The 18,069-nt window shown below is 38.4% G+C and overlaps 2 protein-coding genes across 2 annotated transcripts; one reads left to right on the plus strand and one right to left on the minus strand.

The window, feature by feature from the left end:
- Positions 1 to 20: 20 nt before the first annotated feature.
- On the plus strand, positions 21 to 11,683 carry LOC119783279. The gene is made up of 8 exons (XM_038284713.1): positions 21 to 52; positions 322 to 359; positions 1,797 to 1,876; positions 1,955 to 2,667; positions 5,949 to 6,420; positions 6,543 to 6,676; positions 9,379 to 9,462; positions 11,404 to 11,683. The coding sequence occupies exons 2-8, from the start codon at positions 326 to 328 to the stop codon at positions 11,474 to 11,476; spliced, it is 1,590 nt and encodes a 529-aa protein (XP_038140641.1). The 5' UTR covers positions 21 to 52; positions 322 to 325; the 3' UTR covers positions 11,477 to 11,683.
- Positions 11,684 to 14,839: 3,156 nt separating this feature from the next.
- Positions 14,840 to 16,050, minus strand: nanos3 (nanos homolog 3). Its single transcript, XM_038284753.1, has one exon. The coding sequence runs from the start codon at positions 15,906 to 15,908 to the stop codon at positions 15,333 to 15,335; it is 576 nt and encodes a 191-aa protein (XP_038140681.1). The 5' UTR covers positions 15,909 to 16,050; the 3' UTR covers positions 14,840 to 15,332.
- Positions 16,051 to 18,069: the final 2,019 nt, after the last annotated feature.

Consider the following 18,069-nt stretch of genomic DNA (forward strand, 5'->3'; position numbering starts at 1 on the left):
CTTCTGACGTAAAGCTGTGACGTCTGATCCTGTTAAAGACGCACGCATTTCGGTGAGAAATGTTTTCATCCCAACGTTAGAAAGTGCTTATCAAGATGGAAAATACACTCAGAGACAAAAATATCTAAACTAATGCCTTAATTGAAGATGATTTAACGTTTAAAACCACTTTTCACTTTGTTAGCTAAGCCGAATTTTGCTAGCTAAATAGTTGCTCTAAAATTGTTGTATTAAGACAATTCAAATGAGTATAAAATGGTGTTTGTATTCCGTCCTGTCTAATCATGTGTTTAAATCAACTTTTTTATTTTTTATTTAAAGGAAAATGGACAAAGGGAAAACACAGAATAACAGAAACGGTAAAAGAAACACCTCATTTAACCAGTGAAATTATTGTGACTAATATATCATTAACATTTTGTTTTGGACCCATAGCTGCAGCACTGATTGATTGCATCTGTAAAATTCCAGGTCTTGTCACAGATTCTTTCATTAAATTATAGTATGGGCTTTAACAGATTTGCTTTGTAAACCTCTGTAGCTGTGTCTGTCTTTGCTTTGTATTTATTTTTAAATCCATCTTTCTATCAATTTTAAACAGCCTTTTTATCCCTGAGGAGAATGAATCCCCACTGCATGATGGTGCCACTACTGTATTTCATGATGGGGAGGTAGTGAAGCCACTATAAAGGGAACTTTCTAATCATAGACCTTTGGCATTTTGCGTGTTGGCTAAAAAAAGTTAAGTTTTGCTCTTATCTGACCTAAACACGTTTAATCTACATCAGCTATTTGTTTATGTTGAAAACCAAACACTGCATAGAGGCAGTCCTATCACAGTCATTATTATACATAGTGATATTGAGATGACTGTTGTGATTTAATATATTGTGCAGCTTTAGAGAAAATGCTCATTTTAAAGGAAGGGGGACTCAGTAAGTTCCTGTGATGGTTAAATTAAAAACAGTTAAGTTAATCTACTTAATAATGCTGTCATATCATATCGTCATAATCCATTGTTGGTCTAAAATCTATTTAGGTTAAAGTCAAATGAATGAATTAGATGAGTTCAAACTAAAATGACACAGAAAGATCCCACCTAGTGCCCGGTATGTGAATAAAAAGGTACTGTCTCCTTAAATGGGCCATTTTTGTTGGGTTTCTACACCTTTATTCTGTTTCTACGCTGGGAAATACAGTGGATGTGAAGGGAGATAGAGAAAAGCTTTATTTTTTCCTCATCATCGCATGCTGTATAACAGTCCTCTAACCGTTTGATTAGATCCTTGATGAGCTTATTGCTGAGCTTCAAGAGCTTATTCTCTGTTGATTGTACCCAGCACAGCCTTCTGAAGTAGTCGGTGTAAGTTAAAGGTATAGTGAAGGATGTTCTTTTTCCAGTTGGATCATCAAAATAAGTGGTCCTCCTAATTGTCAATCATTCTAGTGATATACGTACGTAAGGCCGTCCTAGGGGCTCGTCCCCATTTTAACTTACTGGTGATGAGTCTGACATAGTGGAAAAACTGCAAATCTTCTTTTGGAAAGGAAGCTTGTATGAGAGATGCAAACAGCAAATTTTAAATGGAGCATATACAAGGAAAAATGGGCTTGTGCACGCTCTCGCACGTGTTTAATAGGTGTTCCCTCTCAGGATCGGGTACAGCTGAGTGCACCGGTATTTGCATTTTTTTGGGGAGAGGGCAAGTATTCAAAAATTCATGAAAATCCTCCTCTATACCTTTAAGAAACTTAAAGTCAAAGCAGCTTTCCTCACTGTCTTTGTAATTTTCAAGGGGACTTTTCTCCACCACGAACTCGGTCCCTTCGGTCAAAGAAGATGACATTTTCGACTGATGTGGCTCTCCTTTCAAAGGTAGTTAGCGCAGGAGCAGAGCCGCTAAATGTATTAAATCCAAACAAACTGATAAGTTGGATTCTGTTTTAAATATAGGGAAACAAAGGAGATGTTAAAGAGGCTGGCAAAGAGCTGCTGCAGTCCAATCCTGAAGACAGTCCAGCAGTCAAAATTAAACAGCATCAGGTAGAGGAACTGTCCTGTCTCTTAAAACCAGATGGTCCTAATATGGGAAACAATTCAGAAGGGACACATGCTGCAGAGATTGGAAATACAGAGAGGGAAGAGACTGCTGTTCATGATCCAAATCCTGGTTTTGAGCTGAAAAGCCATGAAGAGCATGCTAATGATTGTATTAATGGAAAAGGAACAGCCTCAGAAGAATGTAGCAGATCACCAAACCAACCGCAGGTATCTCTGCCTGTCTCTGATAATGACAGCGAATCCTCTTGTGGCATTTTGGAGAAGCAAGTTGTTGAAAAGGAAGGCTGTAATTTAAAGAGAAATCAAGACACTGAGAAAGATCAGCCCAGCTGTTTTCTGAGCGATGCCAAGGAGTCGGCGGTGAGTTTCCCAGTCAAGAAGAAGCGAAGGATGGGAATGTGCGGTCTGACAGAGAAGGAACGGAGTTACTATCTACGGACACAACAGAGAGACGGAGAGGCGCGTGATAGAACAGCTGAGCTGGAAGCTTTAGAGGAAGATGTCTCCCCGATACATTTAGAGTCGGCACCTTCTCACATCTCAGCTGAGGTCATGGAGGCAACCACAGAAGAGCCTCAGTGCCCGCACAGTGGAGATGATCACCGGTCAGTATTTTCTTACCTTTTAAGTATCATTACACGATACAGTGAAGGAATGAATTAACTGCATGTTCAGTAGAATAGTCCTTCATTGTCAGAACAAGTCTGAAACTGTTCTTGCCTGACAGCGGTATTATTCATAGATATTACACTAATAGAAGAGAAACATACACATTGTAAGATGAACATTGGCATTCACATCACTGAATTTTCTTCATTCAAATTCAGCATTAACTGATGGACAAAAGTATTTCTCAGTTAAACTGGATAATTATGTACCTTCCACCTGATGGTAATAGTCTTTATTCATAGTTACTTATCCTCATGGGAGGAGTAATGAAAATGCTTTATCAAATATTCATTTAATGAAGCAGGTTTCTCAGCAAATGACAGATATTTTAAAGGAGTATTTATTTAGGATATATGTATATATATATATATATATATATATATATATATATATATATATATATATATATACACTATATTGCCAAAAGTATTTGCTCACCCATCCAAATTATTGGAATCAGGTGTTCCAATCACTTCCATGGCCACAGGTGTATAAATTCAAGCACCTAGGCATGCAGACTGTTTTTACAAACATTTGTGAAAGAATGGGTCGCTCTCAGGAGCTCAGTGAATTCCAGCGTGGAACTGTGATAGGATGCCACCTGTGCAACAAATCCAGTCGTGAAATTTCCTCGCTCCTAAATATTCCACAGTCAACTGTCAGCTGTATTATAAGAAAATGGAAGTGTTTGGGAACGACAGCAACTCAGCCACGAAGTGGTAGGCCACGTAAACTGACGGAGCGGGGTCAGCGGATGCTGACGCGCATAGTGCGAAGAGGTCGCCAACTTTCTGCAGAGTCAATCACTACAGACCTCCAAACTTCATGTGGCCTTCAGATTAGCTCAAGAACAGTGCGCAGAGAGCTTCATGGAATGGGTTTCCATGGTCGAGCAGCTGCATCCAAGCCATACATCACCAAGTGCAATGCAAAGCGTCGGATGCGGTGGTGTAAAGCACGCCGCCACTGGACTCTAGAGCAGTGGAGACGCGTTCTCTGGAGTGACGAATCGCGCTTCTCCATCTGGCAATCTGATGGACGGGTCTTGGTTTGGCGGTTGCCAGGAGAACGGTACTTGTCTGACTGCATTGTGCCAAGTGTAAAGTTTGGTGGAGGGGGGATTATGGTGTGGGGTTGTTTTTCAGGAGCTGGGCTTGGCCCCTTAGTTCCAGTGAAAGGAACTCTGAATGCTTCAGCATACCAAGACATTTTGGACAATTCCATGCTCCCAACTTTGTGGGAACAGTTTGGAGCTGGCCCCTTCCTCTTCCAACATGACTGTGCACCAGTGCACAAAGCAAGGTCCATAAAGACATGGATGACAGAGTCTGGTGTGGATGAACTTGACTGGCCTGCACAGAGTCCTGACCTCAACCCGATAGAACACCTTTGGGATGAATTAGAGCGGAGACTGAGAGCCAGGCCTTCTCGTCCAACATCAGTGTGCGACCTCACAAATGCGCTTCTGGAAGAATGGTCAAAAATTCCCATAAACACACTCCTAAACCTTGTGGACAGCATTCCCAGAAGAGTTGAAGCTGTTCTAGCTGCAAAGGGTGGACCGACGTCATATTGAACCCTATGGATTAGGAACGGGATGTCACTTAAGCTCATATGTGAGTCAAGGCAGGTGAGCAAATACTTTTGGCAATATAGTGTATATATATATATATATATATATATATATATATATATATATATATATATATATATATATATATATATATATATATCTATATATATATATACACTCTCAATTATGAGAATAAAGTTGTAATATAATGACAATTAAGTCCTAAAACTATATAATACTATAGCAGTTAAAGTTGTATATAAATTGAAGACGAATAAAGAGGTACTTTTGTGGGAACTCTTAGAAGAAAGAGCAGTCCAAACAAAATGTTTTCATAATAATAAAACTCAATTCTTGTAATGTCTTAGCATGGCCATATTATTGCACTGTACACAGTCCATAAGGTTTATATAATAATACAGAGATTATCCAAAGAAAGCCACAATGGTCACAGAAATCACTAAACCTGCTTTTAAACCCTGCAACAATAGAATTATGAAAAAATATAAATGAATTAAGGAAAAAGACCTGGACCAAAATGATGGTACCTTGTTTACATGGTGTGTACCACACTTAATTATGACTGCAGTTGTACATATTGTTCATAAATGTAAGATCCAAGGAGTTTAGCCAACCCCCATAGAAGTGGCAACAGAAGGAAAATTGTTGACAAATCAAGATGGATATGGAGCCAAGAAAATGTTCTAAACAGATTAAAGGCGACCTTCAATCTAAAGTAACATCGTCATTTCAGACCATCCATCATGGTTTGAGCTAAAGTGGACTCAGTGGGAGATGGCCAAGAAAGACACCATTGTTGGAAACAAATGACAAAAAAGCCAGACTGGAATTTACCAAATGGCGTGCTGACAATCCACTAAGCCTCTGGGAAAATGTTCCATGGGCAAATGAGACAAAAACAAAGGCACATTAGCTCTATGTTTAAGGAAACACAGAAAAGGACACCGTCCCTACTGTGAAACATGAAGGAGGCTCTGTTATTCTCTGGAGCTCCTTTGCTTCTTCTGGCTCAGAGTGTCTTAAATCTCCACATAGTACTTTGAAATCTTAAACTATCAATGGATTCTTGAGAGATGTTCTGCTCAGAGTCAGAAAGCTTGGTCTCAGTCGCAGGTCATGGGTCTTTTGCAGGATAATGACCAAAAACAGCTAAAAACAACCAAGAATGGCTATTCTGAAGTGGCATTTTATGAGCTCTGACCCAAACCCTATTTAGCATCTTTTAAAGGAGCTGAAAACAGCCGTCTGGAAAAGGCACCATTCCAAACTGAGACATCTGGAGTAGTTTGTTCATAAAAAGTGGACCAAAATACTTACTGAGAGGAGCAGAAGTCTCATTGATAGATACAGGAAGCCATTGATTGCAGTAGTTGACTTAAACGGTTTTGTAACAAAATATTAAGGGTACCAACATTTTTGTCTAAGCCTGTTTTAGGAGTTTATTTTCTTAAGTCATTTTGTTGAAGCTTGGTTGAAAAGCAAAGTCTGACTTTAATTTGTTCAATTTCATAGAAGCTTTATTAATTATTACTTTTTGATAGATTCATGTTATTTCTTTGACCATTGTGGGTTTTTCTTTGTATAGCTGTATTTTATTACTGACATTTTTTACTTTCAACACAGAGCGGGAACTGAAGTCAGCCATGCTGTGATAGAATCAAATGGAACCGGTACCACGATTAACCCAGCCTGCTTAGAGGGAGGACAACATGAGGCCAGCGGAGGCTCTCTGGCTGGTTCAGAGCTAAATGGCAACACAGAATTTATACAACCCGCAAAGGAAGAAGAAAAGAAACATCTGGAGAACCTGCTGGCAACAGAGGCTCAGGTGCCGGAAATTCAAATAAAAATGGGTGAAGATTTCTCTCAAAAAGTCGAGATAAATACCCTCGGTGCAAAGCAGCCTGAGGAAAGTGATGCTGAGGCTGCTGGTCCACACATGTGCTGTTCCAGCGGGACAACAGATGAAAGAAATATAGAGACGACTGAGCAAAGCTCTTCCTCTGCAGACTCTCTCTCTAAAGAATTAAACAGTGGTTCTAAGAAACTCTGTGTCGCTTCACTGACATCTTCAGTCCCAGAGAGGAGTTACAGCGTAAGTAGCTGAGATAGATCCTATAACAATTTATGCCCTTTTAAACAGCCCTCTTCCTACAGTCCTTCATGTGTTTGAAAGCTGTTTGGATTGATCCCCCCCTCCCCCCTTTCTTTGTACAGTGTGATTCCAATGATGATACAGCTGCTGGTCCATCTGTAGCTGAACACACTCCAACCAGGGACCCAGGCGACTTGTTGAGCTCTGGATGCTTAGATTACGTGTCAGACTCACAGCTTAACACCATTCCCCTCATGTAAGAAAAATGTCAATAAATGAAACAAGTTTGAGTTTAGAATTGTATCTCAAAAATCAGAATCAGAATCAAGTTTATTGCCAAGTAGGTTTGCACTTACAAGGAATTTGACTTGGTGTTGTTGGTGCAGACAAAAAAACAAAACAAAATAGCAAAATAAGATAGAATATATATATAAAAAAAAAAAAAAAATATATATATATATATATATATATATATATATATATATACACAGAAGCTATATACAAACAGTAGACTGTGCGTTAATGTAACGCAGAAATCCTGAATGGGGGAGAGAAACATTGTCCAGTGTCACGGGCGGGTCTTGGCCTTGTTGATAAGGCCGATAGCAGATGGGAAAAAACTGTTTTTGTGACGGGAGGTTCTGGTCCTGATGGACCGCAGCCTCCTGCCAGAGGGTAGTGGCTGAAATAGTCTGTGACTGGGGTGCGAGGGATCAGCCACAATCTTCCCTGCACGCCTCAGAGTCCTGGAGGCGTGCAGCTCCTGGAGAGATGGGAGGTTGCAGCCAATCACCTTCTCTGCAGACCGGATGACACGCTGCAGTCTGCTCTTGTCAAATGTCAAATGTCAGTATGATCAAAAAATATGTTTATATAAAAAATGTAGAAAAGGTAAGCCTTGTATCGATTGAAGCCTTTTTTATTTTTTACATTTTGATGGTTACAGCTTACTGCTAATGTAAACTTAAGATTCCCTTCCTTACAGAATTAGAACATCAAATCAGCTATGTATTCTTTTGAATGTAAAAATTTGATGTCATGTTTATTGTATGACCTACAAAGTTACATGAAAGACTGCTGACTCATAAGTCGTCCAGTAGAAAATGGGCAGTTTTCTCTTCCAGTACGGTAAACTAGATCATTGCTAAAGGAGGATGTTCATATTGCTAAATGTGAGTATATGTAGGGAAAATTCAGTGTCAAATTCAAACTATAGGGGTAACCCCAACCCTGTTGGATCCTGAAGCAAAGTGGAATCCTAATTAAGGTTTTAACCCTTTATAGGGCACTCAGTGAAATACTTAAAAAAAATCTAAATTTATTATTTAAGTATTATTGGAATCAAGGACAAGACATTATTACCTTTGTAACATTAAAAAAAAAATGGTTATTTTAATGACAAATGTCAACGTAATAAGAAGAAGCGCCAACTTGCCTGAATTAATTAAGAAAAATTTTTTAAAAAGTGCTTCTATAAGAAATTCACGAAAAACACTTTTGTTGCACCAAAAAAACTTTTTTTGGTGCAACATAGCCTTAGAGGCATTAATGCTGATACTGGCACTTTTTAGTTTATAAACCTAAATATAATTGTTAACTAGGCTTATTAACTTTTTAACTTTTCAATTCTTTTTACCTTATTTTCTTAACCTGTTAACTTTTTTCCAACTTAATATACAGTATGTAATATATCATTCAAAGGCTCATATAATTGGTCAAATTCTAACATAAGACTTACAGCCATGTAGCGGTATCTTTGCTAAATGGCTGGATAATGATCTTGTGTTTCTAGACCTCACTGAGGGACGGGTGGGGACTCCATTTCTAAGGGGTATGCAAGTGATCAAAAACAGTAACTTGCCCTTTAAAGGGTTAAGGAAAATTCAAAAGCTTTTGGATTCCTTGTATAAAGTCATTCACCAGAGACAGCGTCATCACAGCTGGGATAAAGAGAATGATTGGAGTTCTGCTTGATGATTTAAAGTCATCCTTCCAGAGAGAAATGTATTTCGCATTTTATTAAAAGATTCCATGGTCTTAACGAAGAGTACAAACCTGATCCAGATATGGAGATGTATTGTCTTGTGCTGGTTCACTTTGTTTCATCGAGTCCAAAGTCAGAGCAGCTGTCTACCAGGGTATTTCATGGTTCTTTTGACCAAGAAATGGAGGAAGAACGCCCCTTTGGCATGTTCATCCTAGGGTTGGTAGGGTTAGTGCAGAGAAAGGTGTTAACATCACAAAGGGGGCTGAGGTGTTAATAATCAGGACTTAACCTGATGTTAGTACGTTACCTAAATTGTTTGTCATTTGGGTCAGAAAGGATTGTCACAGCACCCCTGCATACCTGTTATCATCTTGTTGAATACCTTTGTTTTAGAGCACATCATGCTCTGCTGGGAAGCTCTGTGGGCTTCTTAAACACCTCAGTAGAGCCACAGACTGATCAACTCCATGTCCTTTTCTTTCTGCACTGATGTAATTATCCCAGCAAAAGGATCCCTGAAAAAGTATAGTGTATGCATGGTAGAGTGCATGGACACAGTTATACATTTTTAATAGTTTTTCTTCAAAATTAAAGAATTAGAAGCATAATTTGGGGTCTTCTTTCGCTTAAGCCAAAAATGATCAAAATGAGCAGAAACATATAGTAATTGCACAGATGAATTTCACTAATTTTTCTCATTTTCAGAGTTAGGGCTTGTGCCCTTATACTCATGCTTTGAAATGGACATGTTAGGTTAAAGAGGCTGACGGAGTTGTAACCAGCCTGCTGCAGTCAGATTGGTCTTTCAAAATCCTTTTGTAAAAAAAAAAAGATTCTAAGAAAGAATTTGATCATCATGAATTCTGCACTGTTTGAGAAGAAAGTGAATCCCTGCGTAAAAATAAGAAAAATGGACAAACATTGATATTTAAAGTGACCAAGCGATGAATGTTTTCTGTTTTTTTATCCAGTGAAGAAGAATCTGATGGATCAAGCCGTCTTGAAGATGCCACGGAGCTGATCTGCGGACTGATCAGAGAACTCTCCTCTATGAAGTCAGTAGAAAACATTTCCGTTTAATCTCTTTCATCATTTTCCTCTTTACTCTCCTAACTACTGAAGATGTCTCATGTTTTATAGCCCCTTGCAGCTTTAATCTACTTTATAACCCATATCTGTGTTCTGATTGGCTGCTGTAGTTGTGCGAGCTGTATATCTTTCCTGGTTAAAACTTCAAGTAAAGCTTTGATGTGGTTGATGATGCTGCTAATGGAGTCTTCACACCCAGAGCAGAAATACAAAAAGTCCTTAACTTAGATCATCCCAGAAGCTGCTTACCAGGGCATGGAAAGTGTAATTTTGTGTTGTTAGATGTTTGAATTTTAAAGAGAAACAGGACCTATCGTTTAAAACACCTGTTCATGTAAAACTCCACCTATTCAGTCTTCGCATGAAGGAAAAACCTGTGAATCCTGTTGATGGATTCAAGTTCAGGGTTCAAGCAACATCATCGATGCTGGTTGCTGCTAACCTTGATATCTTACAAATACCATGTGGGGAAGGGATTCTTGTATATTTCAGCCTGTGACCCAAAAAACAATGAAAGAAACAACAAACAGGCAACCCCCTAAAAAAATATGCTTTCATTTATTTACAGTGAGGAAAATAAGTATTTAAACATCCTGCTACTTAGCAAGTACTCCCACTTAGAAATCATGGAGGGGTCTGCAATTTCCATCATAAGTGCATGTCCACTGTAAGAGGCATAATATAAAAAAAAAAGATGAGTATGAATGAGTATGAACCACTGCAGCATTTAATTTCCCTTTGAGATTTATATAGTATTTTTTAATTTAATTGAACTTCAGTGATGAAGATACAGTGCAGCACTCATTTCCTCTATTTTTTTTTCATTAAAAACACAAACCTACTTGGATCTTATTTTATGATATAGAGCAAGACAATAGTATGTGTGTTCAGTTTCTGCTACCCTAGTCTAGTATGTCTAGAATAACCAACTTTCTGAATGGTAAAGTCAACTCTGGGTTCCTGAGCAAGACCCTTAAAGGGGAACACCGTTTTTTTTACATTGGCCCCTTGATTTTACGTTATTACATCATGTTCTACTCACCCATATTAGTTTTATGTCATTTGGAGCTGTTCTGAAGATATTCTGTTATAGGTTATATCCAAGTTACATCTTCCTATGGGGAACGACTTGAAGGCACAAACTAAACTGTTCATAGTTTATCATTTATGGTACGCCAGCATTCATAACATGTAGGAGAATCCCTGTCCCCCAGACATCCGCAGTTATATTTTTTATATTTATACTTTTAAAAAACAAAGCGGAGTGTGTATGATGTCATGCGCGCATTCCGGCTACCGTTCATTCATCCTGTCCGCTGAACTGCTGCTAGTTTTACTCACATGCCTGGAAGATGTCTAGTGCTACTACCACAGATGATCTCACTATCAAAATGGAATTGAACGATTCAGATTAGCTAGCCGGATGAATAGAAGGCTGCCTGTCACGACTCCAGTCTGGCACGCCGATGACGTCATACACACTGGATCAACACTCAAGGGGGCTGAATAATAATAATTTTTATTAAATAATTCATGGTTTCAGATTAATAAAGAGCATTCTTGGGAGAAAATAGGTTATTGACAGCAAAATAACTATGCATCTCCATCTCCTAAGGACAAGAAACATTTAAATCAATTCATATTTATGTGTTTAAGTAACCCAGTCAAACTCCATACCTAATCCAGTTTGGGTTCTGTGGTAAAACTTGAATACGTGATGAAAATAGCTCTATATTAAATATCTGAGCTTGTGCTTTCAGACTCTAGATGTACAAAAGTTGTAAAATCACCCCAAGCTGTAAACTGTATAACTGAACAATCAGTACTTCTGATTCAGGATGTTTCACATAGCTACTGCCTAACCAGAGGGGGAAGAAAAGCTCAGGCTCATTTTCTCTTTGTTTTAGCCGAAAGGTGATGGTTGCTCATCGAGAACTGGAGAATCTGCGACGCAAACCTTCAAGAAGCTCCATGCGCTAATTGCTTTGCTAAGGGTGTTGTTCTCATGCAGTTGCTGTCTTGTTCATCTGTAATAAGAGTATACAAGTTGATACAATAAGTATAATACAAAAGCTGTTTTTTTGCCATTTATTCTTAATTTCAGGATGTTTGGTTTGGTTATGTTTCGTTATTTAGTTTCTCCTGAATAAAAGTTATTTATACAACCAGAATCTGGTCTTGGCTTGACTAATTGTTTAGCTGCCTTAATCTATATTAAAGTGTCAAGATTTGTATCAGTTTCATAATGAAACTGAGGTATCTCAGATCTTTTGAAGTAACATCTGAGATCTAACTGAGAGCTATTTTATTGCATTATTTGAACAAGAAATTACAGGTTTTTTTTTATTAATCTAAATTGTATTGAGTATTTGATTCAAAATTTTTTCAGTAATCTAGCTGAGCCTGTTTGTTTTAAACCAAAACATCTGCATACCGTTTCTAATTAAAGGGAACACCAGACAGATTATATGAAATGATTAAACACCTAATTATTAATGATACATTTTCTAGATCTCTATTCTGGTGTTGAAGTATTAGCAGAAACTGAATAATCTTAACAACATCAACATGATCAGTTAGTAAGCAAACTAGATCATTTCAATTATCCAACTTTAAAATATGGCGTTTGATTGGGTTAGTTCCATAGCTGAACTGTTACTGACCAGGATTTATGAACTTCCTCACTCTTTCACACAACAATCGTTTTTGTACATCTCAGTGATCATGAAACACTTCACTAAAGGTTTTTTTTCCATGCATATGCATGCTTCAAACATGTGGGCCCATGTCAATGGAATGTTCCAGGACCACATTTTATGGATGCATAAAAAAGAAAAACATCATTACAGTCCAAAGTAGTGGAAAAAGTAACCTGATTACTGTTTACTCATTTGAAAAGTAACTAGACTGATGACTTAAACATAAAAGTAACTGATTTAGATTACAAGTTACTTTATTTCCTATACAGTTGGCAGCAATTCCTGTACGACCTTACTATAAAAATTATAACCAGTTTTGCCAATACTCTATTTTGAATACATTTTCATCAATAAAATTAACAACATAACTTCTGACATTTAAGTTCAACTTAAGAACTTTACCTGCAAACGGTGGTTTTCAAAAATATATATAAACAAAGACTGTCCCTTTTTACTTTGATGAAATGAATAAAAAGTATTTTTTAACTTACTTAACATACTTTTTGAAAAGAAATAAAAAAAGACAGTCATTGACTTCACGAAAAATACTTTTACTTTAAATAAAATAATAGCAGTCCCTTTAGCCTGATATATTAAACAGCTTATATTGTGCAAGCAAAATTTGTCATTTATCATTAACTTTTTTTACACTGTTTTTTAATCAAGCTATTATTAAACCTTTCTAAGAAAATGCCATATATTTTATGAACACTGAACCTGTTATTTACAGCATTAGAGCAGCAAAGTCTGGTAACACAAAAGAGCAACAGTTTATAGCACCAAATGTAACCTGAATTTGTTTCTTTGCTTTTTCAGAAACTTCTATATAGGTTAGTAGTGGAAACAGGGGCATGTTGCAATTGAACCAGAGGTTGGATCTCATTAACAGAAGTTTTTCAAACATCTTATCAAAAAGTCTATTTCTTTTCGGCCTGATCACCAAACCTCCAAGGCTGAAAAGCTGGTTCACAGGAGCACTCGATGGGGTTGGAGGGTTATACTTCAAGAAAATATTCTTTATGTTTAAAAACAGAAGCAGAATCTGAAGGTCTGACCTCAGGTAGTCCATCACTTCATTTTCTGCAGAGTTGGTGTCATCTTCTGGCTCCACCTCAAATTACAGAAATTAAATCTCCCCTTGGCTGGCAGATGTGGAGGGCACACTTGGAGGACTCCGTGCAGCAGGAGCAGTTGCGCAACACTCGGCTTTTAAATGCTCTTTTACTTGATCCTTCCTACCTGCATCTTTCAGCCATCGAAGTTTAAATTTTGGACAACTGACAACTGTTAGAAGTGCATCTGTCATCCAGCACACCAGCAAAACAAATATGGATAGCCTGAAAAAATAATAGATTCTGTATGTTTATGGCTATAAGGCCAAAAAGTAATATCAATGAATTACTTGTGTTGTGGGATCAGTATCATGGATCAAATTTTGTTTTAGGTTACTTAACATTTTTATTCGCTTTTATCTTGCAATGACGCATTATATTCTGTTCCATATTCATTAGTGTAAGATGGAACATACCTTCACTATGGCATCTGGAAGGCCTGCAGTAATCCTGGATAGGGCATCAGGACTTCAAGTGATGGTAGTAAAGTCCCATATGGGCAGTCACCTTGCAAAATGTCTAGGGCTGCAGTTATAGGCTTCATGACAGTATTCATGTAGGAACTGGTGCTCCTTGTCTTTGTGCGCAAGCGGTGGTTGCGCTGTGTAACTTTTTTCAGATGACCCCGTTTAAACCCACCGCCAGCCCCTCCTCCACCATCATAGCTAAAGGTTCATCAGAGTGTCATTCCTCTCGGACTCTTACTGCGTTCTCTGTCTCATCTCAACCAGTCCGGTAGAAGACCGCCATGTTGAGCCTGGTTCTGCCAGAGGTTTCTTTCCAACGGGGAGTTTTTCCTCTCCACTGTCGCTTCATGCTTGCTCTCCATGGACAGGTTCTTTCAACCTGTGTTATCCAACAGGACTTCCATCTTCCAGGTCCTTGAGTGAAGCTCTAGTATCAGCTCACGCAATCCACTGGATCTCCCCATAAAGCTCAGCATACCGTCTCGCTAACCAGCAGTCTACAGACTGACCAACTTCATCTATCTGCACTCCACCACCAGTTTCAGGGTTTGAACAGGGTTTAAGTGTGGAAGATGGGATGTGTGGAAGATCAATTAGCTATTCTTCAACACCATACTGCCCAACCAACTTCAACCTTCCACCACTTACTTCTTTGGCACCAAAGTCCAGCTTTTGTTGTTTGGCTGACAAGGGCCCTCCTGCAGTCACTGCTCTTTGCTTTGAACCACCTGATGAGACCACCTCTGTTAATTTGACTGCACTGTGCTGTGAAGTCAAATGTTTCTTTAAGTTTGACCTCTAGTTGAAGCGGAATAACACTTAATCACCTGCACAGAGAGTACAACAAACCTTATTTTAAGAACAACACAAACAAAGTAATCACAATATGTCCAGCTGGAAAATGCACACTTTCCTCCCCCTGTATTGTTAATGACGGGTCACCAGTTGTGTCTTTGCATGTGAGATGTAGGTAATGGAATGTCACTCTCAGAAGCAAACAACTTTCTTTTTTTCTTTTCTTCCCGAAAGTAAAATAAAAAAAAAGTAACGTAGAATGAATTGAACAAGGAATTTTAATCCGATTACTAGTTTGCAAGTAAGGTTTTTTTTTTTTTCTATTAAAAAAGTAGGTACAATAAAGTAACGCATTAGTGGCATCACTGCTGCTTCAAGAATAAAAAAAAAAGGTCAGTCATTAAAATCTTGAAATATACTGTCATGGTCACATTGTGGAAAAGGTATTGATACAACTACAATCTCCCCAAATTATCATGTAAAGTCTTTCCATGCATATAGATGTGTGAACCTGGACATTTGCTGGCTGTGCTCCAAAACTGCAACATTTCCTTTTCCTCCCTCTCCCCCCAAAAAACATCTTGCAGTCATTATTCATGCCATTACAAAAAAATATTTATACAAACAAACAGCATTATCTTAAAAATGCTTTAGAACGAAAATCACTTCAAGCAGAAAACATGCAAAAAAAAAAAAAAAACAGACACAGCAAGCAACACACAAAAGTAAAAAACATGCTGGATTATTAAAAGAAATAAATGAATTAGCGTCTGGTCTTAGTGTAGACAGACGTGTAAAAAGGGTCCACTTTAGGACAGAACCTCCTGGTGTGGGCTTTGGCCCCCGTGGCGCCACACTGAGGACACACATACTGCCTCAGGTAGGGACACACAACCTCCCCTGCCTGGTTCTTCAGCCAGTGGGATCCGTAAATCAGCAAGGATTCACCGTTATGTTTGCAGAAGCTGCAGAACATGCGCGCTGGAGGAGGAGGAGGAGGATGGCGCTCTGCAGGCGGCTGTGGAGCTGGAGCCCCGCAACGAGACGCAGTCTTCTTTCGGTCCTTGGGGCGCCGCCTGACGCGATTCATCGTCGGTGTCTGGAGGGAATTGGTGCCGGCTGATTCCGGTGCGACCTGTGGATTCCGAGCAGCAGGAGAGGACTCCCTGTCCACGAGTTCATTCACGCTTAACGACATTAAACCCCGGCTGAAATGTTCAGACTGGGACTGACGCGCTTCGTCCTCTTCAGGGGAGTTTAGATCCAGAATCTTTCTGATCGACTCTGCAAGACCCATTTCTCTCAAGGGTTGGAAGGGGCTGTTGCTTTTTGGCTCCATGACGCCTGCTCGGTGCCATTTATTCTCTCTCCAACCGGGTTATGAGTTCCAGACCACCGAGGTTTTGTTTTTATTTTCCAGGAGGTTCAAAGAAAGCAACAGGTTGAGCACAGACTGCTCTGATTAAGAACAAGCAGAGCAACCAATCAGGTGAACTCTTGGCCGACACGTGCATTTCAGTATCTTCCAATAAAACAACTACTTTTTTTTCTTTATTTAGAAATGTGAAAATTATGGAAGAGGATTCGGCCCACTGAAAAAATTAAAAAAGTTAACTGATTTTTAAATTTTATTTCAGTATAATAATTAGTACAATAATCTAAACATTCTGACTTTTTGTCTAAAAATTCTGACTTTTATCTCAGAATTCTGACTCAAACAACTCACAACTTTGTCAGTTACTCCCACATCTCTTCCTTCATAATGTCCATCTACATTAAGGTCCAAAATTCTGAGCTTAAAGTCAGAATTCTGAGGGGAAAAAATGTCAGAATTCTGACTTTTAAGTCTGACTTTTAAGTCAGAATTCTGAGAGAAAAGTCAGAATTCTAAAAAAAAGTCTGAATTCTGACTTTTTTCCCATATCAAACTGAAATAATATTTAAAAATCTGTTAACTTAATCCCCGTCCATAGAAAATAGAATAGAGGATACATTTTTAAACAGAAAAAATTACAAGAAAAAAAAACAACAACAAAAAAAACACCACAAGGAACATAAAAGACAAGGGTAAAATATACCACTAAATATACAATGACATCCATAAAAATGAAATGAAATTGGAAAAAAACATGCAAGTTACACAAATGAATTGTTCACTGCAAATCTGTTTTCATGGCCTTTTTGTTATACAAGTCAGATATTAGGTCAAGATACAGTTTAACATCCATTATTAAGAGGTTAAAAAGGGCTCTTGTGCATTATTTTACTGTGGTGGATATTAAACTTGCCAAGAAACAATGTAGGAACCATAAATGAAAAGATACTTTGATGTTTGTCTGGGGTTATACCCGTTACGGTTTTGTTTTTGTTTGTTTGCAGGGAAATGGGTTAACTAGATGTGGGCAGAGATTTCGAATTGGGCATTTTACTCACCTGTTGGAGTGTCACTCCAGATAGTGGGTGAATGTTTCAGAAATGTTTTATGGGGTGGCCAGATGGGGCCACTAGAAATCGTGGGGTGGCATACTGAAACCAAAAGCCCTAATTTCAGGGTTTGAATCTACTATTGTGGTAAACCTGCCTGTAGAACTATGATAAAGACTTAAGTAAACATTCATATCTTGGTTTATTGTGTGTAATTTTTTATTATTAAAGTTGCTAAAGATCTACTATGGAGGTCTTCAACAGGGGGTCCACAACTCCTAGGGGGTCCACGGAGGTACTGCATGGGGGTTGCGAAAGTTTTGGTTGATTAGACTTTTTTTTTTTTTTATATTCCCCCCTGCAATTTTTTCCACTAATTAAATGTATTTAACATGAATTTAACACACTGTAGTAAACGGATAAATGGAGGCAGAAGATGTCCATCAGTCATCAATGCACACATTCAGCGAAACACAGGAGCTCTTTCAAGCTGGGCACCGTTTCCTTCACAACACCTGTCCCATCATCGAGGAATCAGATTAAGAAATACTTTAATAATCCCAGGGGGAAATTACTTTCCTTACATGACTCAATCTGTAATAGAGTGACTATAGGACCAGTTTGATATAAAAAAAATTTCATACAATATATATAATTAGGGGGTCCCCACTCCATCTTGCCATCAGTTTGGGGGTCCTTGACCTGGAAAAACGTTGAAGACCCCTGAAGTTATATGTGTAGATACAGACCAGTTAACATTTTCGGTTAAACAGTAATTGCTTTTTCTGATTCACTTTTTCTCTGTTGAAAGCAAGCATGAGCTGAGCTGTAGTTGTTTGAGCACGCAAGAGCTGAAAGGAGGGGGAGGAAGACAGGGGCAAGCAGGCTACAGTGTGCAAATACTACTCCCCTAAAAATGGGGAGGTATAATAAGAGTGAAAAGAGTTGATTCCTCAGCGAGAATTTAAATCATTAACATTTTTACAACAATAAACAGTTAATAAAAATTTACAGTAAAAAAAATGGCAGGTATAGAGCGTGCACATATTTCACTAATATAGCATTCACCTGAGGTA

This window comes from Cyprinodon tularosa, unplaced genomic scaffold (assembly GCF_016077235.1).
Source record: "Cyprinodon tularosa strain WSP-4 unplaced genomic scaffold, ASM1607723v1 ctg201, whole genome shotgun sequence".
Taxonomy (NCBI): domain Eukaryota; kingdom Metazoa; phylum Chordata; class Actinopteri; order Cyprinodontiformes; family Cyprinodontidae; genus Cyprinodon; species Cyprinodon tularosa.